Genomic DNA, 23,911 nt, shown 5'->3' with positions numbered 1-23,911 from the left:
AAGAAAAATTCTATTAGGAGTTTAGCTTTAGTTGGGTGGGTAGGTAAGTAGAGAATCTCATGCTAGTAACACAGTCCAAAACTGTGGAGAGAAAGAAGAATATTCTAATTAAAAAAATATATATTTTCTCTCCTGTATATCACCAGCTCTCAACCCCCCTCCCCCATCCCGGTTATGGACTAAAAGTTTGTGTCCTTCCAAAGTTCATAGATGGAAATTTTAACTCCATTGTGATGACATTAGAAGGTGAGTCCTTTGGGAAGTAATGTAGGTCATGAGAGTGGGGCCTTCATTAATGGGATTTGTGCCCTTATGGAAAAAAAAAAAAAACAACCACCCTAGAGAGCTCTCTAGCCCTCTCCACTGTATGAGAATACAAGGAGAAAATGGCAGTTTGCAACTCAGAAGAGAACTCTCACCAGAACCCGACCAGAGGGGCACCTCGATCTCAGACTTCCAGCCTCTAGAAAATAAACTTCCGTTGTTTACAAGCCCTCTAGTCTAGGGTAGTTTGTTGTACAACTTCAACTGACTAAGACACCTCCTTTCCCATTGCCACAGATAACAAGATGATGATCATACTGTAAAAGCTCATTCAAAGAAAGTTAAAATGAAACAATCATGAACACCCAAGGGAGACCTACCGGTAAGTATAACAGTTCATCATCTGGGGATCTTCGTTTCTTGATGGATGTCATCTGGATACCATGTGTGTTTTGACGAAACGCTGGTGGAGGAAAAATACAAGTTTCATCCTGGGAACATTTCTAAAGCAATAATGCATATTAAATATACTTAATAATTACATATTAATATTAATCAGATTTAATAATACATATTAAACAGACAGTAGTACCAGCAACACGTGTAAGATTAGAGGCTCTATTCCTAAGCATCCATTTAACTGGGTACAATTGTTTTTACATTGATTGTGATCCTAGCAATAAGGAGGTGGAAGGATGGCAGGGAAAAATAAAAGAAATTCAGTATGCTGGGAAATACCCTCTGGCTTAAGTAACGTTGCAGGAAACCCCGTATCTTGCCAGTGTGTGTCTGTGAATAGATGATGTTTATGCTACTGGTGTGGAAGTCATATTTTGAGAATCTCTGGACTAAGACATTGTCACAATGACTACCTGCTTGTGCAAAGCTATAGGACATGCCTGGAGTCCACTTCAATGCTATTCCTATTCTCACTGGCTCTGAGGGCTGATGTCCCACTTGCTGCTGAAGGTCACAGGTCTTATCATGCAGCTTCTCCAATATCACCCCATTCTCCAACATCTGGAGTAGACTCAACCCTACCCCATTTGGCCACTACATCTACTTACGGCGCTTCGTACCATCACCGTTCTTTGTACTGTCCGAAACTTGCTGCTTTCTGATGCTATCTTCATCCGCCTTCCTGTCTCTTCCTGGGCAAGCACAGATCCGGGCCTCAAAGCAGCGTCGGCCCAGGACTTGCCCACTAGGAATTAGAATAAAGGGGAAGAAAGAGTTAAATTCAAAGCATTTGGAAAGTCCCCTGGAGATCTCCCACTTCCATTTCCCATATGGGCCATCGCTAATGTACTACCAGCTTAGCCATGGCAGCTTTGAGAATGGACCCAAAAGTACTTGGCAGAACACAAAAGTGCTAACATGCCACAAGTAATATTAGTAAATAACATTCCATTTGTTCTCCAAAGAGCCTCCAAGCTATTAGCTGAACAGCTGTATTTAGCTACATATTTTGAAGGAAACTTGAGTTAAGCCAGTGGATGTCTCAGGATAAAATCCCCTAAGGCCGCGCAGACTTAAAAAAAACGGTCAAATGCCTTGAGGACCACTGTCTAATCAGAACGATTCCAGCCAAATGTCAAGAATTCAGGTATGAAGTGACTGCACACCTTTCTAGCTCTTTTTTTCCCTCTAACTTTACTCATTTTCCTTTGTCTCCACTTTCTTAGATCTTTTATGTAACTGTTTATAGCAAGGATTTAAAACACAAAGGACAAGCTCTCTGCTTTACATGCAAAATTAATGATAAAGCAGCCACAATTTCACTTTGCCCTCTGCTCATGATTTTTTGTGTAGAATGACAATTTTTACATATGCCACTTACTCTCTGGTTTCCAGAGTAACAATGATTAAAATTGGACGGCGGTTCATCCCTCCAACACAACTGCTGTTACACATGAAATTGTACAAGACTGTGGTGAATTCAGTGCCAACCTGAAAACAAGGGGAAAATAATCTGTGTTAACAATGGTTTAAACTGACGTTGTTCCCTCTCAGTTCTTCCCTCTATTTAAGGAATTCCAATTCTGATGAAGTGATATGCTTCCTCCTAAAAGGGCAAACTCTGAACCCTGTTGTAGATTTTTCTTCATCTTGCCTCCAGGGAAGCTTAAAGCTAATGTTTGCAACACTGAACACTACATTAGGTGAGACTGGCTTTAACAGATTTTGTGATCTTTGATCCCATTCATTTGTAAGCTGATCCACATCATGTAATTCAAATAGGCTATAGGGAATATCACTGAAAAGGGAAAACTGGGAATAATTGCCAAAAACAGTAGCAATGCTCCAAGAATATTTCCCCTATGTGGATAAAACGGTACAATATAGATCTGAATATACACTTGCATTAATAACATCTTAGAGCTCAAAACGTTCTCAGAATTAAAAATAATCCAGTCCAAAGTACATAGTTATGGGTAAGGCAACTGAGGTCTAGAGAGAGAGAGTTGCCGAAGGTCCACACAGCAAGCCAGCAAACCAAAGAAACTGGGTTCTGTTATACCAGTGTATTTTCAACCACACTACTCTGCTTCACCAACAGATTTACAAATCTATCATCTGTTCATTCAAACTTTAGCTAAGAGGTCCCTCTTGGGCTTTCCCACTTACGGTAACACTTGCATCCACTACTGTTGCACATCCACTACCCGTCCAATTGCCAGTTGGATAAAACAATCCCATGTATACACCCAATTGCCAGTTCAATTGTTATCTGCCCTTAAGATGGGAAAATGGGCACAGAGCCGTGTTACCAAGTTAATCCAGTGTATATTTAGATATTCTGAAGGGAAAGCATGTGGAGAATAGGTAGAAAAAAATACAAAAATATTACATATTTGATGACAAGAACTACGACAGTGATAGATGCTAGAAACATCCCTGTTGCTGAAAGAGATGTTCTCTCAAGTCTGCTCAGTCCATAGAGTGTTGTGTTTTGGTTTGGTTTGCTTTTTACCTGGGGTGGCTCATAAGGTACCAGCACACTCTGTCTTCCTGTGATGGGGTCTTCTACATACTGGGCATGGCTGTTCCCCTCTACTCGAATCAAATGACTAGGAGGGGCAATCTGTCCTGAAGAGCAGAAAATGATAAAAGAGTTAGTTCTTTACCTTAAAAATAAAGAAAATAACATGGAATTGCATGAACAAGATGTTGGTGGCAAAATAAATAGTCCGTAGAATAAAGAAAATGTGCATCCTTGAAGAAAGGAACAGATTCTGTAGCCAGATATCAAATACATGAAGGTGTCTTAACCTTTATAGCCACAGGAAGGACTGGAATGTACATCTATATTTAAGGGAACAGTCCTATAATTTGGAGTTTAAGATTAAGGATTCAAGCTTTATGGAACTCTATAACTACATCTCCGACCTCACCCACAGAGGAAATTTTGCCAGCTTCCTGGAAAATGAAAGGGAAAGAAGCAAATTAATTTTAAAAAAATCAGTTTAACTGAGAAAATGCTGCCCAAAAGTCTGACCAGCAAATACACGGAGAAGCAGAAGATAGCAAGGATATGACTTCCACTTTTTCTTCTTTCCTCCTCCTCAACTTTTGAACATTGTGTTGATTATAAAGATAAGAAAAGTTCTGGCATTTGTGTGCTGAAGGAGTCCCAAGTTGGGTATAAGAAAAGGGATGCAATTTTTAAAAAAGAGACTGAGTAAAGTTTCATAAAATTGTGATACTTAGCAGAGCTCTAGAAGCAAGAAGATGCTCCAAGAATTAGGACCTGTAAAGCTGTTTCTAACAGCTGTTAGTCCCATAGTCCCAGTCTACAAAAGCCATTCAATAAAAGTAAAAAGCTAAGTCTATCAGAATGTTCTCTGTTGCATCATCTAGTGTGGTTAAAACTAAAAACCATTATTATGTTTAAAAAATGAGAAAACACTTAAAAATCGTGTACTATCTTGGTGAAATACCAAGTTAGGTAGGCTGATAATGAAGTCTATCTATATTGCAATATTCTTTATGGCAGATTGCTAAGTGAAAGGCAGGACACAAAGGTACGGATAATGTGGCCATGTGGGCAAGGACTCGAAATTAATGTGTAAAAAATAGTTGTTTAAAGAGTATTTTGACTTTATTTTCTTCTTTTAAATTCTGATCCATTATCTTTCTTCTTCCATTAATTTTCTCTAACATTATATTCTCTATATTTATCAATCCTTACATTTTAATATTTTTTCTATAAAGTATCCTAACCCCCAACACCTTTGGCATCCTCAGTACTCTCTGAGGATTGCTTATGCTTTATCCTGTTCTTACTTTCCACTTTTCAGCACTCTCTATTCAGTCTCCCTTCATGGAACTATAATATCAGATCTAAGGGAACTCTTGGAAATACCGACCTTTTCTGCTGAATTGTTGTAGGATCTGAGATGCAGAATATGAGGCATGACTTATTCATGCCTAGAGCCTAAACGTGGCCTTCAAGATACCTCATCCGTCGACTCCCAGTCCTTTATTTGACTGCCCACAGTATGCTCCAGGCCTTCTATTTATTCCCCTTACCCATTACTTGCCTTCTCATCTTCTTTCCCCCTTTTCTTCTTCTGATTTTTTTCGTTATTTCTTTCGTTTGGTGCTCCTTTCTCTTACCTTTCCAGCTCTCAACTGGTCTAGACTTGAGAATCTTCCTGGGAAAACACTAAATCTGAAGATATGGTAGCCTGGGCCAAGTAGAACAGCTACCACGTAGTCTCCTTGCACCCGCTTATTTATTTATTTTTTTGAGAAGGAGTCTCGCTCTGTCACCCAGGCTGGAGTGCAGTGGCGCAATTTTGGCTCACTGCAAGATCTGCCTCCCAGGTTCACACCACTCTCCTGCCTCAGCCTCCCAAGTAGCTGGGACTACAGGTGCCCGCCACCATGCCCAGCTAATTTTTTGTATTTTTAGTAGGCACAGGGTTTCACTGTGTTAGCCAGGATGGTCTCGATCTCCTGACCTCATGATCTGCCCGCCTCGGCCTCCCAAAGCACTAGGATTACAGGCGTGAGCCACCATGCCCGGCCTCTTCTTCTTATTTTTTTAAAGGCAAGAAAAATAAAAAGAAGGAAGCAGTAAGGAGTAAAGATAACCAGTAGCTCAGATCATCTAGTAATTACTAATATTAAATAGTTCAACCACTATGAAAGCCAAGGATTTATTTATCATTATTGTTAGATACTCTGTCAGCCATAAAAAAAAAATAAAATAAAATAAAAAATAAAGGCAGACTGATCTGCCATCAGAGTGCAGAAGTCTGAACCAGATAGGTAGGTCTCAAACAGAAACACCCACAGAATGTTGACCTTCAAGGGAGTTGGACAGTTAGAGCTTCACATTCTGCTTACCCTCATTGAATTCACGGCTCAGCTCATGGTTGGGACACCGCTTCACCACCTCAGTGACGTGCTCAGCTTTTTTGTAGACAGGCATGGCGCGGATAACAGCTCCTTGAGGAGGCGGGGTCATCACCTTGATCTGGATGGGGCATGTCTTTGCAATTTGGCAGTACAGTTTCTTCAGTTCAGTGGAATACTGCTTAGAGTTGGGGCCAGTGGAGAAAGGAAGGAGATAACCAACAGGAGATATTGTTACATTCCAAATCAAAACAATGAAAATCTGTCCACTTTTTATAGCTGCATGCTGCATGTTTGCTACTGGCCACTATAGATGTGACATATGTCAATGTTATTAGATTTTTTTTTTTGCTATAATAAATAAAACCCTATGTTTACAAAAGGTTTTATGTTTATCAAAACATATTTGTGCCATTATTTCCTGTTATTTTCCTTTAGGATGAAGAAGCTGAGGCTCGGAGGGGTTTAAATGAGTAATACCATGAGTAGCTTCATAGATGACCAGAAACTAAGTGAAAGAAGAGTATTGGCATGTACTGAGTGATATTAAACAACAACCATAAAGACAAATTTCTGTCTAGATTATAATCAATCCAGTCTTTAATGTACTTTAGAGAGACTCATAGGAATTACGGTTCATGGGATTTTTTTTAAGATGGAATATCTGTTAGAGTGAAGAGATTTCGCCTGAGGTCAGATCGCTTGAAACTGTAAAACAAGAACTCCTCTGAATGCCTGCACTTTTCGTCTAATGTCATAGGTAGGGGAATGCAAGAGCTGAAAGGGGCCACTCTGCCGTAAACTCCTGAAAACACCTGGCCTGATATAGCACAGCTAATCATGGCACAGAAAGGATCTGGATGCAGATCTTCTCCCTCACAAGTGAGTGAAAGTTTTTCTTCTTCAGGGAGAGGAAGTTCAGTAGTGGTTAGTTGGTTGTAGAGTTGGCAAAATGGAATGGAGAAAGCCTGAGACCTAGAACCAGATAGAAATCCTATCCTGTGTTGCTTCCTCTTCCCACTTCTGAAGCAGAAGAGAACCTTCGTTCTAATCCTTACAACTATAGTAAACCTTATCACCCCTGTGCTCTGGGTCAAAGCCCTATCCCTACATTCCTACCCACTCAGGCACTTTGCTCAGGCAAACCACCCAGGCACTGGAATTGCTGGCCAAGAGTGGGGCACCTAGTAACATGTATCCAAACAAAGGATAAACACACACACAGGTTGCAATCATAAGTGGGCCCTAACATCCTCCCAGAGGAAAGACAGGGGGGCCAGAGCCATAGTGGCAGTTGGATTCGTTACTGATGTGTCTCACCCTAACTCTCACTAATAGCAAGTATATTACCAAAAATTGCATATTTAAAATGCTGCTTTATTTCTTCATTTTAAAATATGGTATTGTTTAAATGACCTTTCCTTTTCTTCCAAGTATTCCAGCATACGAAATTTTTAGTTAAAAGTTTCCCAATGCTAGAAAAGTATTGCAAAATCAGTCCTCCACGCCCGCAGGCCATGGATTAGACACAGCAAAAGGGTTTTATATAGCTTGAAGAAATAGGACACATGCCAAAATTCAACCACAAAAAGAAAATTCTACTTGGGAAACACTGAATGAAATCTAGATGGGTATTTTTGCTCTTGTACTTTTAACTAATGACTTACACAGAAATTGTTTTATGACATATTAAGAACTTACTTTTATTGAGAACTTAAAGAAAATAAGCATATCCATTCGTGTTTTCGTTAGAGGTATATAATGCATAATCTAACCATGAATTTCATAAGATGACCCTTAGGAAAGATGACTGAAAATTAAGTCTGTCAACTAATACCTAAAGGCAAATAAGGTATCCTTCCAAGTATGTAAACGTTGCAGAAATGAAGGTTAAGTGTTCAGAGTAGAACAGCTTATGAGACACATTCCATTTTAATAACTGATATACTATAAATCAAGCTTGACCAAAAAAAGTATAAAAGCATTAAGAATAAGATTAAGGATCATTAAGTGTTAATTCTTGTTCATTCTCAGGGATGGGGTGGGAATCCAATTTTTAAGCTTAATTAATGATAAATAATGATAGCTTCATCATTTACTGAGTTCTGTTTTAAGAAACTTTATCCTGTTACAACCCTAAGAGGAAGGTATTACAAGCATACCGTCTCTTATCTGAAACCCCTGGGGCCAGAATTTTCAGAAGCCAGAATTGTTTAGATTTTAGAAAAAAAGTAAAGTTTGTATAACATATAAATGTATCCAGCAGAATTTAGGGTAGCACCAAAAGATCAAACATTATTTCTGCAGAATTCATAAATATTCACACTAACTGATTGAGTACAAAGCCTGGGTTTCACCATCAAATGAATGTGCCACAAACCTAAGAAATCAAAATAAAACTGAACCAACTTCTGATTTTCAGAGCTCTTGGACTTCAGAATTGCAGATAACAGATAATTGACTTGAATTATTACCCTTATTTTATAAATAAGAAAATAAATGTACAGAAAGGACTTGCCCAAGAACCTGCTTAGTAACTGGTGCATAAGTCTATCTGAGTCCTGTAATAACAGTTTCGTATCTGTCTGTTCTCTTAACTCAGCCATGCAAATGTTTACCTTTTTCTAGTTTCCAACATTGTGGTTCTTTTGTGAATCAATTACCATGTTTATACTCTTCTCCAAGAATTAAAATGGAGCTCAAAAGTAGTCTATTTAACATAGTTTTATTAATTTCTCAGTACATTGTTTACTCATTTAATTGTAGGGAGACGCAACAAGTGATAGAGGTGAAAAAACTTTGGGCTAGGGCAAAGACAACCTGGACGCTTATACCAGCTGGCTCTGGGAATTCAGGGATAAAGTCTTGCTCTTTATCACAGTTTACTGAGGACTTTATGAGGCCCTCTGTATTGCGACCTTATCTATCTCTAACTCCCCCTACCCCTCCATCCCCACTCACACACATTTCTCACCCCATGTTCTACCCATACAAACTTTTTAATGCTTCAAACACACCATATGATCATCATCCAAAATTCAAAATGCTATTCCCTGAAATCATGTCCTTTGCAGCAACATGGATTGAGCTGAAGGCCATTATCCTAAGTGAAACAACTCAGAAAAAGAAAATCAAGTATCATGTGTCCTCACTTATATGTGGGTGATAAGAAGTGAATACACATGTGTTCGAGCACAGTGGCTCATGCCTGTAATCTCAGCACTTTGGGAGGCCAAGGCAGGCAGATCACTTGAGGTCAGGAGCTGAAGACATGCCTGGCCAACATGAAGAAATCCAGTCTCTACTAAAAACACGAAAAACAAAACAAAACCCGAAAAGGATACACATGGACATAAAGATGGAAATAATGGACACTGAGGACTCCAAAAATTGAGGAAGATAGGAGGGGATGAGGGTTACAAAATACCTATTGGGTACAATGTTCACTATTTGGGTGACAGGTACACTAGAAGCACAAACCTCACCATTATACAATATATTCTTGTAACAATATTGAACATGTACCCACTGGATCTGAAACCTAAAAGAATTAAAAGCAATAAGCAAGCAACAACAACAACAACAAAAGTGATATTCCCAGTGTGGTACACTTCTCTTTTTCTGCTGTTCTCCACATCATGCCAGGACAATTTAGATATCACTATTCAGCTAGTACTGTATCTGGTACTGCAAACCATATTTTCCAATTTTAGTGGTGAGGGTTCCATATTTGACCAAATCAAACTATCTGACCACAGCCAAGATGCATTATGTTTATTGCTTTTGGTTCAACTACCAGTCCTGCAATTCAGCAACTAGAGGCGCTGAAGTGGTCTGGCACAATCGCTTTTTTTCTTTTTACAAAGCCAAATTTCTGCTACTCTATTTACTTCATTGTTTGCAAATCTGTTCCATGATGACCTTTGTTTTTTTACCCAGTACTAAGTTCAGTCTCCCTGGTCTATGTGTATTAACAATTCCGTAGACTTGCCCACTTCCCTATCCCTTACAGAATAGCACTATCATCTCCAATTTTCCAGGCTTCTGCAAGATTGGAACATGAGAATCTGATTTACATCAAGATTTTAAAATACCTGGATGATTCAACTCAGCAGAAATTGTAAATTTGAACACACATAGTTTATTTTACTATCTTTCTTTCTCTGTGGAATTTTAAAAATTCACCTCTAAATTGCTCCTCAACATTGACTTGAGATTCCTTTCATTCTAAAGCCTAATTTATTCTTTCTTTGTATGGGAGTTTTGTTTTATGTGGTATACTTTTCCACAAAGCATACTAATTTTTAAGTGCAAAAGCTGATGGCTTGACAAATGTACACCATTGTGTAACTACTACTACAATCAAGATATAGAATATTTCCATCCCTGTTCCAATTATCTTTTGCTTCTTTGCAGTTAATCCCCTCCCCAGCTCCTGGCCTCGACAATCATGTACCTGTTTGTTCCACTAGTTTTACCTTTCCAGAATTTTATGTAAATGGAAAAATATAGTATATACTCTTATGTGATAATGCTTTTGAGATTTATCTGTGGTTTTTGCATGTATCAGCATTCCACTGCATTTTTGAATAGACTTCATTATTTATGGACTCACCAATTATTTCCATTTTTTTCTATTGTGTATAAAACTACTACGAACATTCATGTACAAATTTTTGTGAGGATGTACATTTCCATTTTTCTTGAATACCTAGGAATATGATTGCTGGGTAAGTGTATGCTTACTAACAAACTACCAAATAGTTTTACAAAGAGCTATGCCATATTACATTGCCACTTGCAATATATGAGGACTTCATATCCTTGTCAGCATTTGGTATTGTCAGCTGTTATTTTAATTGATGTCATTCTGGTACGTAAGCAGTAGATCTCATTGTGGTTTAAATTAACATTTCTCTGATGATTAATAATGTTTAACATATTTTCATGTACTTATTTCATTCATATTTATATACAATAAAAATAAAAACAAACTTACATTATATAATTCTATATAACTATTTGATGTTTTTTGAAGTATCTGTTCAAATATTTTGTACCTTTTAAGTTAAAATAATTGTAATACAGACTGTTTTCCCCCTGTTGTAATACAGAAATTTCACTTTTTAGGTTTATTTTATTATTGACACATAATAATTGTACATATTTATAGGTAAAATGTGATGTTTTGATACATGTCTATATTGTATAATGATCAAATTAGGATGTGTAGTATATTCATCAACTTAAATATTTATCATTTCTTTGTAGTAAGAACATTTAAAATCCTCTCTTCTAGCTATTTTGAAATATACAATACATTACTGTTAACTATAGTCACCCTACTGTGCGATAGAACAGAACTTATTCTTCTAACTGTAATATTGTACCCATTGACCCATATTTTCCCCGTTTCCCCTCACCCCATCTCCCCTTCTCAGCCTCTAGTAACCCCTATTCTACTCTCAACTTCTATGAGATCAACATTTTTAGATTCCATTTGAGTGAGATCATGTGGTTACATCTTTCTGTGCCTGGCTTATTTCACTTAACATAATGTCCTCAAATTTATCCATGTTGTTGCAAATGACAGGATCAGGATTTCTTTTTTTTATTTTTTTGAGACAGGTTCTTGCTCTGTCACTCAGGCTGGAGTACAGTGGTGCCATCATGGCTCACTGCAACCTCGACCTCCCAGACTCAAGCAATTCTCTCATTTCAGCCTCCTGAGTAGCTAGGGCTACAGGTGTGCACTACCATGCCAAGCTAATTTTGGTGTATGTTTTTTTTTTTGTAGAGATAGGGTCTCACTATGTTGCCCAAGCTGGTCTCAAACTCTTAGGCTTAAGTGATCCTCCTGTCTCAGTCTCGCAAAGTACTGGGATTACAGGCATGAGCCACTATGCCCAGCCTCAGAATTTCATTATGTTTTTCTGACTGAATAGTATTCTACTGTGCATATACACAACATTTTCTTATTCATTTATCCTTTGATGGACACTTAAGTTGACTGCATATCTTGACTATTGCAAATAGTGCTGCAATAAACACAGGAGTGAAGATATCCCTTTGACACACTGATTTTATTCCCTTTGGATATATGCCTAGTAGTGAGATTGCTGGATCATATGGTAGTTATATTTTTAATTTTTCAAGGAACTTCTATACTATTTTCCATGATGGCTGTACTAATTTACATTCCCACTGAAAGTAAGCAAAGGTTCTCTTCTCTCCACATCCTCACTAACAGTTATCTTGTTGTTAATAGCCATTCTAACTGAAGTAGTATTTCATTGCAGTTTGATTTGCATTTCCCTGATTAGTGATATTGGGCATTTTTCATTTGCTTATCCTATTTTGAGAAATATCCATTCAGGTCTTTTGCCTATTTTTTAATTGGGTAATTTTGGCGATTTGGGGTAATTTGTTAATTGGGTTGCTTTTGTTCTTAATTTGAGTTTTAGGAGTCCCTTATGTATTCTGGCTACAAGTCTTTTATCAGATATACATTTAAAAATACATTTTCTCCCAGACTATAGCTTGACTTTGTTTCCTGCTTTTCCAAAATACTTAATTATCGATATTTTCCCTTTAAAGCTCTTGCTTTTTATATCCTAGGAAATCTTGGCCTAATCCAACATTAGGAGGATTTTTTATATTTTCTTGAAGTAGATTTATTGTCTTAGCTCTTCCATTTAGAACTATATTTTCAGTCAATTATTGTATATGGTGTGAGTTAAGGGTTTATAATTCTCCTTTTTAACAGATACTCAATTGTTCTAACACCATTTGTTGAAAAGATAACCTGCATATTTTCCCTTGTTGAGCTGCCTTGGACTCTTTATTGAAAATCAATTTGTCATATGTGTTCATGTCTGTATCTGAATACTTCCTTCCTTCCTGTTGATCTGTTTGTCTACCCATATATCAATTTCAGATTGTCCGGGTTAATCTACTTTATAGTAAGTCTTGAAATCAGGTAGTCTGATTCTTGCAATTTTGTTCTTTTTAAAAATTGTTCTGGCTATTTTAGATCGATTTTTCCATACAAAATTTACATGCAGTTTACAATTTCCATAAAAATACCTGGTAAGATTTTGCATGAGATTGTGTTAAATATGTAAAGTCCTTTAGGAGAGAACTGATACCTTAGCAATGTGGTGTCTTGTAAACCATGAATATATGATATCTCTCCATTTAAACACAGTATCTTTAATTTTACTCAGAAATGTTTTATAGTTTTCAGTGTATAAGTACTGTACATATTTTGTTAGATTTAATTAAGTGGTACTTTTAAAAATGAAAATTTCTTTTTGTTCCTAATGTGTTTTATGTCATGTTTTATGCATAATTAATTCATGTATAATGACCATGTATCCTGTGACGTTGCTAAACTTACTAGTTCTTGTACCTTTTTTAGATGCCTTCCTTACGATCTTCTACATAGATGATCATGTCAACTATAAACAGTCTTTTAATTTTTACTTTTATGTGACTGCAAGAATTAAACCACGGTTGAGTTTGCTATTTTTTTTTTTTTAACTAGAATCATACATCATTCGTTTTAGACTTTCATGTTTTTTTCTAATATAAGCATTTAATTCTACCAGGTTTCTTCTAAGTACTTCTTAGCTACATCCACAAAGTTTTGATATATCTAATTCTTAATCATGAGTAATATGTGAAGCATTTCTTTTAAATCTTTTATCAGTCCTCATAACTAATATATCAAATGACAACACTAACTCACATTCCTAAGAAAATTAATTCTCTAGGTCTTCAGCTTGTTTCACCGGTTCCATTACTAGCTCAAACTTATTTTCTCCTTTACACATTTCTTTACCATTCTAAACAGATTTTTAAATTGCTGTTCCCAGGGTTACCTTATATCTCTACATAGGTTTCTCCTATTTATAGGCATTAAGAACTCAGTTGACTTTATACCTGAAAAAATATCTTCCATAGCTAAGAACTTTTTCTGATTATACCAGCCCATTGTATTAAACTTCCAGCAGCTCCTTGGGTGGATAGCAAACATTTCAAACCTTCTATGTGAAGGTATAAAGTATCTTGCCCTGTAGTGTTGTCACTATGAGAAGCAGTTACAGAAAATTTAAAACCTTTATCAACGTCTTCTCAACTTCTCTTTTTCTACAATCTGCCTTTTATTAATATTTCATCATTGTCAAACATGTGCACACAGAATTCAGGAAAAAAATTCATTGCTTACTCAAGAGATACATACCATTATCAACATTGTAGACTGTTTTCTGTGCATACACACACACACATACATACACACACAAAAACACACATACACCCTTATACAAACTAGGGGCATATTATGCAAAGAACGGTATTCTTTTTATAATTTAACATATCATGAGCATGTTCTAATTTAAAAACACGATTTTAAGTGGTTACTGTTAAGAGTGTTAAAGAGGGATATACCATTATTTAATCATACCTTTTTAGTATAATTGTATAATTTAGTATAACTGTAGTATAAAGTTTACTCTAGTTAAAAATAACACCATATAGCACAGTTTAGTAAACAAACTGGTTTTAGATAGATCCTTTAAAATAGAGTAATTGACTCAATGTACATTTTAGTGTTGTAGAAAAGTCCAAGGCCAATCTGAATTTTATTTCTTTAAATTAAGTAAGCTGCTTATTTCTCCCTAGTTTCTTATAGAATTTTATTAAAAAAAAAAAATAAGGTGGCAATGCCTCTAAATGTGATTTTTAAAACTGAAGTTACTTGGAAATTGGGGGACCCTTTTCACTTTCATGCTTGAACTCTATACATTTTGTTCTTCAATTGTATCTTTGTTTCTTCTGCTCATATCAGTTTCCAGAAACATGTCAGTCTTACTTTAGGATCTTCACTTTCTATCCACCATACATTTGATGCAGTTTTTCCTGTTGTTTGCATTTTGGGAAAGCTTGTTAAATTTGTCTTCAGTGTGTGTATGGTTTTCTACAGTTAATTCTGCTCTGTTCTACTACAAATAATACTTTCACTTCTGCTGCTGCATTTCAAATATTCTTATTTCATCATCCCTTTTTACTAGTCCTCCTTACATCTCAGCCTGCAATTCCAGGTTTGTCATGTTTTCCCAGCTTTATAGTGTTACTGTCTTATTAATTTGTACTAAAGTATCTTCTAAATATTTCTTCCACTTCCTAAGATGATTTTCTTGAGTATTTAAAGTGATGTTCCCATATAGATAGGATTTTGTTTTTAATATAAGCCCTTTCTTGCTTTTTTACTTTTCTATGAATGTAGCAAGATAGAGTCATAGCCAGTGTTTGCAGCTTTCATTTCACTTTGCCATTTTTCAGTTCGATTCTATCAGGCTTTTAAGATATAAAGGTATTATAAAATTCTGCCAATGGCTTGAGTGTCCAATTTAATTTTTTCTGGAATTTATAATATGAATATTTTAATAAAAACTTAGGAGAGGCCAGGCACAGTGGCTCACATCTGTGATCCCAGCACTTTGGGAGGCCGAGATGGGTGGACCACCTGAGGTCAGGAGTTCGAGACCAGCCTGACCAACATGAAGAAACCCTGTCTCTGCTAAAAACACAAAACAATTAGCTGGGCGTGGTGGCACATGCCTGTAATCCCAGCCACTTGGGAGGGTGAAGCAGGAGAATTGGTTGAACCGGGGAGGCGGGGGTTGTGATGAGCTGAGATCGCACCATTGCACTCCAGCCTGGGCAACAAAGGCAAAACTCCATCTCAAAATAAATAAATAAATAAAAATGAAAAATAAAAAAAAAGAAAAAAAAAACTTAGGAGAGACTACACTAAAAACTGCTAGTCAGTTGCTGTCATAAACCACAACTGAGAGCTAGCTCTTCTCCTCATTTGTACATTATTCAATACTTATCTAGCAAACTCTTACTGAGCACATATTGCACAATGCTAGTTCCTTATTCTGTACTGGGAACAGATAAAAGTAAGATTTTAAAGCTCTGGAATGCAGAATTTTATGTATCCATACTGCCTAGGATGGTACTTGAAATATAAAATAAAGTGAAAGAAAAAAAAATCAATCTTTATCCTCAAGTTGCTCACAGTCTAGAGGCAGAGTGCAGCACAAACCACCAAAATAGACTGGTTTAAGGAACCATATGAACGTGTTATGGGATTACAGAGATAGAACAATTAACTACCAGGTAATAAATTTGATTTTTATTGAGCATATACTATTACCAAGGTTCTGTTTTACGTTTGGAAATTCAGCATTAAACAAAAACAAAGTCTATGCCCTAAAAATGCTAAAATTCTAGAATAAACAAATAACTACTGTGTCAGATAGTGATAAATGCCATAAGAAAAAGTAAATCAGGGTAAATTTAAAGGGAATAGAGTATAAAAAGCCAAGAGTCAGGGGAGTGAATGTGAAGAGGATATTATTTTTTTCCCAAGATTGTTAGGAAACAATTCTTTAATAAGATGACATTAAAGAAAAAAATCTGGAGGAAGTAATGAGCTGGGCCATATATATACCTGGGGAGATAGTGTTCCAAGTTCTAGAGACAGCAGGTGCTAAGGTCCTGGCTGAGTATGCTTGCCATGGAGGCCAGTGCACCTGCAGAAAAGTAAGCAAAGCCTACAGTGGTAGGAGTTAAGATCCGAGATCAGAGATAATAGGGAGCCCAGATCATGCAAAGCCTCGTAGAGCAGGATGGGTCTTGAGCTTTTCTTGTGTGAGATAGGAAGTCGCTAGAGAGGCCTGAGCAGCTGATGTGGTCTGCTTTTCATTTCTATAAGACAACTGTAGCTGTTATGTGAAGGACAGACTTTGTGGAACAAAGACAGAAGCAGGAAGACCAGTCAGGAGGCTCCTGCCAATAATCCAAGTGAAAGTGAGAGTGGCTTAGACCAGCAGTAGTGGTGACGAGAAGTCACCAGATTAGCTGATGGACTGACTGGGGATAACAAAGAGAAAAGTAAAACAGAAAAGACCATTTTCATAGGGGTAGTGATATTTAAACTAGGCCTTAAAAAAGAAGTTATGATTCACCAATTGGATTGTGCACCCAAGAAAGAAAGGAAGAAAAAGCCAGGAGACAACAGTAGGCTTTCCGTGAAGACAGAGTATCATCAGTAAAAGCAAGGTGATGTAATATAGATGGGATGGGGGAAGGAGGAGGAGTAGCTGAGCAGAAGTCAATGAGGCTGAGCTAGAAAGGCATTTACCAGATTCTGAGGAGCCTTGGATGTCACAAGATATCATTAACTACTATGAGCAGGAAAAGAGGTGTCACTGAGGATTATAAGGTAGGGGAAAAGCCTAATCAGTTCTTTGTATTCAGAAATACAAAGGTAGTGGGAGCAAGCAAAGTAAAAACTGGGGGTGGGGGGGTGGGGTCGGGGGAACCCGTCAGAGCTATTCAGACAAGAAATGAGGAGGGCCCAACCTAGGGCAGTAGAAATGAATGAAAAGGGAAAAAGATGGGGGAAACTCTTTGGATTTACTAAATTCAGCCTTCTTGGTTTTAACATGAAATATATACATGGAAGTACCAAAACAAAGCAATAAATATTACGCTTTAGAACAAAAGATGCTTGCAAAAATAGTATCAGTTATTTGCTTATCCGTTTTCTAAAATCAAAGCAGGATGAATGAGTTAATTTTAACACAGGGCTCCTGATATTCATCAGACAACTGAAACCTGGCCTAGCAAATGGAATCATCAACAACAGAGAAAGGATAGTTTTAGTTCTGGACAAATAAAAAAAAAAATACATGAAGTAACAGTGGAATTAATAGGCCAATTTCGTTGTGAAGGAGGAAAGGGCTCAGTTCTCAGATTTAAGAGCAACAGGAAACAGGTCTTGGACTCTTGTCCAAGACCAACAACTGTGGGCATCATTTATTTATTGGACTAGGAGTAAAAAAATCCTATTTAAATTCTGCCTCCTCTTTTCATTCCCTCCCTCTGCCTTCATGTAGTTGTAACTGAGTACTCCCATTTCTTTTCTAAGAAAAAGGGAATGAGTTACTATTATTTTTATTATTTTTTCTTCTCCTGTCCCCTTTCCCTCCCTTCCCTGTTTCCTTAGCCCTTCAGAAATGCAAACATAACCCTTCACCTCCCCCTCACCAGATACCCCAGCAGAGTAAGTTCTAACTGTGTGCTCCAAGACAGATCTCTCCTGGGGAGCTGACAGTCCATTTGCAGACCAGAGCACACCTGCCATGGAACTTTCACCTTCAGGGGGTGGCCTTGGGACTTTCATCCATCAGGAGGGCAAATCTTAAGTATGCCTGCTTGGCCATTTTCACAACTTATTTCTGCCCAGGAAGGTGCCAACTCAACTATTGGGTAGATAAGGCACCAAGCAAGCAGGGGGACCCCCTTCCCTTGTTCACTTCCTTCCTCACCTTATAAAATTGTCCACTTCTTTCTGCTCCAAAAGGGAACTAACACATTTTATTTTAATTAATTAATTAATTAGAAACAAATTCTCGCTCTGTCGCCCAGGCTGGACTGCAGTGGCACGATCTTGGCTCACCGCAACCTCTGCCTCCCAGGTTCAAGCGATTCTCCTGCCTCAGCCTCCAGAGTAGCTGGGATTATAGGTGCCCATCACCATGCCTGGTTAATTTTTTTTTCTATTTTTCTATTTTTTTTTTTCAGTAAAGATGAGGTTTCCCCATGTTTCCCAGGCTAGTCTCTCACTCTTTGGGCTCAAGTGATCCACCTGCCTCAGCCTCCCAAAGTGCTGGGATTACAAGCGTGAGCCACCGTGCCCAGCTGGAAATAATACATTTAAAGGCAGAACGCTTTGCGCCCCTTCCCAAGCTAGCTTTGGAATAAAATAAATTCTCTTGCTTTGTTATCAGACCTCACTGTTGTTAATTGAGCTCTGCAGGTGGCAAGCATCTCACCCACATTTTGGCCACTTCGCTATTACAAATATAAAATGGAAAAAATTATAGTCACATCTCTTAACGTGAAAGAAAAAATAGATACAAAAATCCTTACTCAACTGCAAAGATCAAAATAAAAGTCACATATAATGATTATTACTGAAACGTCATATTTCTAAGATTCTCCACATAAAGTGTTTAATGTAGCTTAAGTAATTTTGAGACAGCACTGTGAAAACAATATCTCAACCTGGTGAGAAAGTGGTTGCTGACATAATAAAAGTCTGCCAAAGTTTGAATGTTAATCACACAGTTCATATTTATCTACTAAGAATCAAGTTCTCAACCATTTCAAATTACTAGATTCATTTATTAAAAACATGAATTTTGTTTATCTACTCCCATACATTTTCATACACATCCATATGTCCATAAATATATGTAACATAATTTTGCATGTCCTTAAAATTTAACTAATTTACATCATCCTACATTTAGCCTTAGTAATCTATTTTCAATTCCCATGCTTCCCAGATTTATCCATGTTCTTATATACAGGTATATTTTATTCATTTTAATGGCGGAAAGAAGGGAAATGAGATAAATGGAGGAGTGCTTTTTGCTATATATTTTATTTAAGCAAAAGATTTGAAACAATATGGAAAAATGTTAACATTTTGTCTTATACTCAGATGTCTTAATTTACTTACTTTTTTTTATGTTAGAAATAATTCTTTTTTGGCGGCGGGTGGGGGAAGGGGTATGGGGGGATGGAGTCTCGCTCTGTCTCCCAGGCTGGAGGGCAGTGGTGTGATCTCGGCTCCCTGCAACACCCACCTCCTGGGTTCAAGCAATTCACCTGCCTCAGCCTCCCGAACAGCTGGGACCACAGGCGAGTGCCAACACTCCTGGCTAATTTTTGTATTTTTGGTAGAGACAGCGTTTCGCCATGTTGGTCAGGCTGGTCTCAAACTGCTGACCTCAAGTGTGATCCGCCTACCTCAGCCTGCCAAAGTACTGGGATTATAGGCATAAGCCACCACGCCTGACCTTGAAATATTTCTTACTTAAAATGTTTAATACATAAATTATTATCAGTAGCACCAACCTGTAAACTTGTTGCAGACCTATGATTTTAGAAGACAGAGAATACAGAAGATGTTAGAACTCAGAAGGAACATTATAGCATCTCTTGTCCAAACCTTCTTCTCCTAATTTTCTGATATAAAACTGAGACTTAAAGAGGTGAAGCTTATTAATTCAGCAAATATTTATTGATCACCCGCTTCATGCCAGTCCTTGTCCTGACTATTAGGGAACCAATGGTAAACCTCACTCTAAGGGAGTTGATCTAAATGAAGTACCGACCTTAAAAAAATAATTTCTAAGATTGTGACACATGTCCTGAAAAAAAGCAAAAGGAGAGAAGGTAAAACATGGGGGTCTATTTAGTTTGGAGGACGTTTTGGGAAAATGCTGAAACTGTTTTTTCCTCTCCTCTCACATTACCACAGCAACAATCAGCAACACACAAGATGACTTCTGTGACCAAATGTGTGGGAGTTTTTCACCACTCACCAAGCAAGAGACACCAAGCCGGGTGTCCTCCAGTTCAACTCTGACAGTCTACCTGGAGATCCTGTCATGTCTCACAGGTTGAGGACTCAGTTCCCAAGACTACACACAACCTACACACAACCTCTAACCACAGCCAGGAGGAAATCCAGGCCTCTGGAACTTCTGACCAACCAGCTTCAAATCGGGGTTCCCATGACCCAAATTTGGGTTTGACTAACTTGCTGGAGCAGCTTACAGAATTCAAGGAAACACTTACATGGACTGTTTTATTATAAAGGATGTTGCAGAGGATAAAGATGAAGAGATTTCTAGGGAGTGGTATTGGGGGAGGGGTGCAGAGTTTCCATGCCCTCCCTGGGCTTCGACCTCTAAAATAATCTCCACATGTTTTACTATCTTGAAGCTTGCCGAAACCTGTCCTCTTGGGTTTTTATGAAGGCTTCATTATCTAGGCATGATTGATTAAATCATTGGCAACTGGTGATCAACTTATCCTTCAGCCTCTCTCTCCTTCCTGGAGGCTGGGGGGTGGGGCTGACTCTCTAACTGTGCCTTTGCCTTTCCAGTGACCAGACCCCCATCCTGAACCCATGAGTCAGCATTCACATACAAAAAAAGGCAGCACTTTAGAAATTCCAAGGATTTTAGGAGTTATATGCCAAGAAACTTAGACAAAGTCCAAATACATATTTTATGATATCACATATGGTCAGGAGTGCATCCCTGTAAAATGATTTCTAAAGGTTGCACAACTAAATTGGGCAATGAAGGAGTGAACTCAGATTTCCTTAGTTCTATGAAGATAATGTTTTTACTACAATATTATATTCTAATTACAGAATTTCTGTAGAAATCCAACTTGACATTTTAAAGCAAGGGCTTGGTTCTATGTTTCTATTACTGAGTCATCCCATTTCAAGGCATTTTTAGTTTAACATACCTTCGCTAAGATTTTCTTAGAATGTTAGATCAGGGCCCATGTTCAGTGACTCAGACCTGTCATCCCAGCATTTTGGGAGGTCTAGGCAAGAATATTGCTTGAACCCAAGAATTTGAGACCAGGCTGGGCAATACAAGAAGACTTTGCCTGTATAAAAAAAAGAAAAAGCCAGGTGTGGTGGCACCTGTAGTGCCAGCTACTTGGGAGGCTGAGGTGCAAAGGATCACTTGAGTGCAGGAGGTTGAGGCTACATCCTCAGACCAGTGTACTCAAGCTTAGGTGACAGAGAGAGAAAGAGAGAGAGAGAGAGAGAAAGGAGGAGGAGGGAGGAAAAGGAAAAGTTAGCTCAGGAAAATTCAACCTTAAAGATCATTTGGTTCAGCCACTTTGTTTGCAGATGAGGAATCTAAGTCCCAGAAAGGAGAAGAGATTTGCTCAAAAATTCTCAGTAACTGGGACCATCTTGACATACAGACCAATGTTCTTCCTCATGTCCCAGTTTTAACAGTTTTAACAGTTATACTATGAGGCCAAAGTGGAACTGGTGTGTTTGTGCCTGAGTGAATTTGAGTGAAAAACACATGATTAGAAAATATATGATTAGACAATCAAGTATAAAGCTCAAGGTCATATTATTAATAAAAACAAAAACATAATCACTAAATTCTTACAGGAGTATATATACTTATTTTTAGTTAAGTAAAGAAGTTTGCGTAAGAGTTGAGATTTTCTTCTCTAAAGCGAAACCATATTCTCACAATGGGAGCTTGAACATAAAAACAACACAAAATGCCCACTAATTGCTTTAAGAATCAACTTTACTCCATCAGGTCCTGGGCTCAATAAGTCAGCAGTGGGTTGTACTAACCTTGTTGCATATTTAGAAAGGAACCCCAGTGCAACTGTGTCTCTTAGCATTATGCAAATGTAAGTGAAATCAGAAATAAAATACTGTGATTGGCGGGGGAAAGAAAGCACATTTGAAAGAATTTTCAAAAATGACTGGCCTCTCCAAAGAAGGCATAAATATCTGACACTCACTGAGAAATATCTGGCAACTTACGTGATCCCCCTAAATCTTGAACTGATCATTCATAGAGGGGAAAATAGATAATATATAGTGTTACTTCCATTTGATTATTATTATTATTATTATTGTTATTTTGAGACCAAATTTCACTCTGTCAAACAGGCTGGAGTGCAATGGTGCAATCTCAGCTCACTGCAACCTCCACCTCCCGGGTTCTAGTGACTCTCCTGCCTCAGCCTCCTGAGTAGCTGGGATTACAGGTGCCCGCCACCACATCTAGCTAATTTTTGTATTTTTGGTAGAGACAGGATTTCACCATGTTGACCAGGCTGGTCTCAAACTCCTGACCTCAGGTGATCCACCTGCCTCAATCTTCCAAAGTGCTGGAATTATAGGCGTGAGACACCATGCTCGGCCCCACTTGATTATTTTATAATTTGGTGCAAATCTCTTAGAGAACCCAGTTACTAGATTTGCACTGGCAAAGCGACTCTTTAATAAAGAATGTCGAAGGCCAAGCGTGGTGGCTCACACCTGTAATCCCAGCACTTTGGGAGGCCGAGGTGGGAGGATCACAAGGTCAGCAGTTCAAGACCAGCCTGGATAACACAGTGAAATTCCGTCTCTACTAAAAATCAAAAAATTAGGTGTGGTGGTGTGCACCTGTAATCTCTGCTACTCAGGAGTCTGAGGCAGGAGAACTGCTTGAACACGGGAAGCAGAGGTTGCAGTGAGCCAAGATCACACCATTACACTCCAGCCTGGGCAATAGAGTGAGACTGTCTTAAAAAAAAAAAAAAAAAAAGAATGTGGAAAACAAAGTGTTGGTAACCTTTCTGATACACATACACACACACACAGCCTACTGGCTATTTCTGATCATATATGTATATACATAAAAAATAGAACTCAATATTTGTTCTTCTGTATACATACTGTATATATATTCAATAGTTTGTTCATTCCCAGGAAGCACCAGCCCATGGGCGAGAATGACGAGCCTAATTTTGTATTCATCTTCAACCAAATTTCCTTGTATACTGACATGACAGTTTTGGCCATCTATATGAACTAAATATTTCAACAACGACATGGAAAAGAAGTTCCTGAAAACTAACAAATGAACTAAACTCCTTCTTTTTATATAATATCCTGGTCAAAATGGATAAGTAAGCTTTGCCTAAATTTTGTTTTGCTTTGTGAGAGAGGGGAGGAAGTTTGGAATATTGAGGAGTGAGCTATTTAAAGCCAAATATCATGTTCAAATAAAACAACTCCAGGGGATTTTGGAAAACAAGTAAATTCAGCTCCTTTACTAATAATACGTTGCAAAGAGAAGGGGAAAAAAAAGAATTCCAGTGACTAGGACCCTACCTTTACCACCTGCCTCAGTAGACATACTATATTACACGCTTTTGGCTGGCAGACTGGTAATTCAGTATCACAATGTGTAGAGGTGCCAGGTAATACCAGCACACACCTGCGTAATTTTTCAACATCTCCCTTTCTTAAAGGTAGGAACCCTTCTGCCTACTACACCAAAACCAAAAAAGAAGAACTTTAGTTCTTTCAATCTCTCCCAGAAGAAATGCCATACTATATGCAAATCTCAAATCACATGGCTATCTTGAGCCCTAAATGTTAGAGAATGTGGATGAAATAAACTCTCATGAAACAAAAAAATTCATTAATTCTATAACCTACCTCTCTTCTCAATTCCTCTTCAAGGAAGGCAACTAGAGAGAGTGGCATCAAAGCCCTCCTGATTCTGCAATTCCAGATCAATTCACATCTGGCATGCTCTTATACTGAGGCTGGCTGGCTCTTAAAAAAAACTGGAAG

At 37.9% G+C, this 23,911-nt stretch overlaps 1 protein-coding gene across 12 annotated transcripts in view; it reads right to left on the bottom strand.

Annotated features, from left to right (window-relative positions):
- Positions 1–23,911, bottom strand: part of TP63 (tumor protein p63) — a 263,807-nt gene that overhangs the window by 26,831 nt on the left and 213,065 nt on the right. For 9 of the 12 annotated variants that reach the window (XM_025377202.1, XM_025377205.1, XM_025377206.1 and 6 more), the window contains 5 exons: positions 5,620–5,806; positions 3,239–3,354; positions 2,105–2,214; positions 1,332–1,468; positions 645–727 (listed from right to left, as the gene is read on the bottom strand). In XM_025377202.1, the coding sequence (XP_025232987.1) occupies positions 645–727; positions 1,332–1,468; positions 2,105–2,214; positions 3,239–3,354; positions 5,620–5,806 (633 nt within the window). The remainder of the gene's footprint in view (positions 1–644; positions 728–1,331; positions 1,469–2,104; positions 2,215–3,238; positions 3,355–5,619; positions 5,807–23,911) is intronic. The other 3 variants (XM_025377203.1, XM_025377212.1, XM_025377214.1) reach the window with 1 other exon arrangement.

This window comes from Theropithecus gelada, chromosome 2 (genome assembly GCF_003255815.1).
Source record: "Theropithecus gelada isolate Dixy chromosome 2, Tgel_1.0, whole genome shotgun sequence".
Lineage (NCBI taxonomy): Eukaryota > Metazoa > Chordata > Mammalia > Primates > Cercopithecidae > Theropithecus > Theropithecus gelada.
Note: the sequence above shows the minus strand (reverse complement) of the source record. Positions and strands in the feature narration are given on the sequence as shown.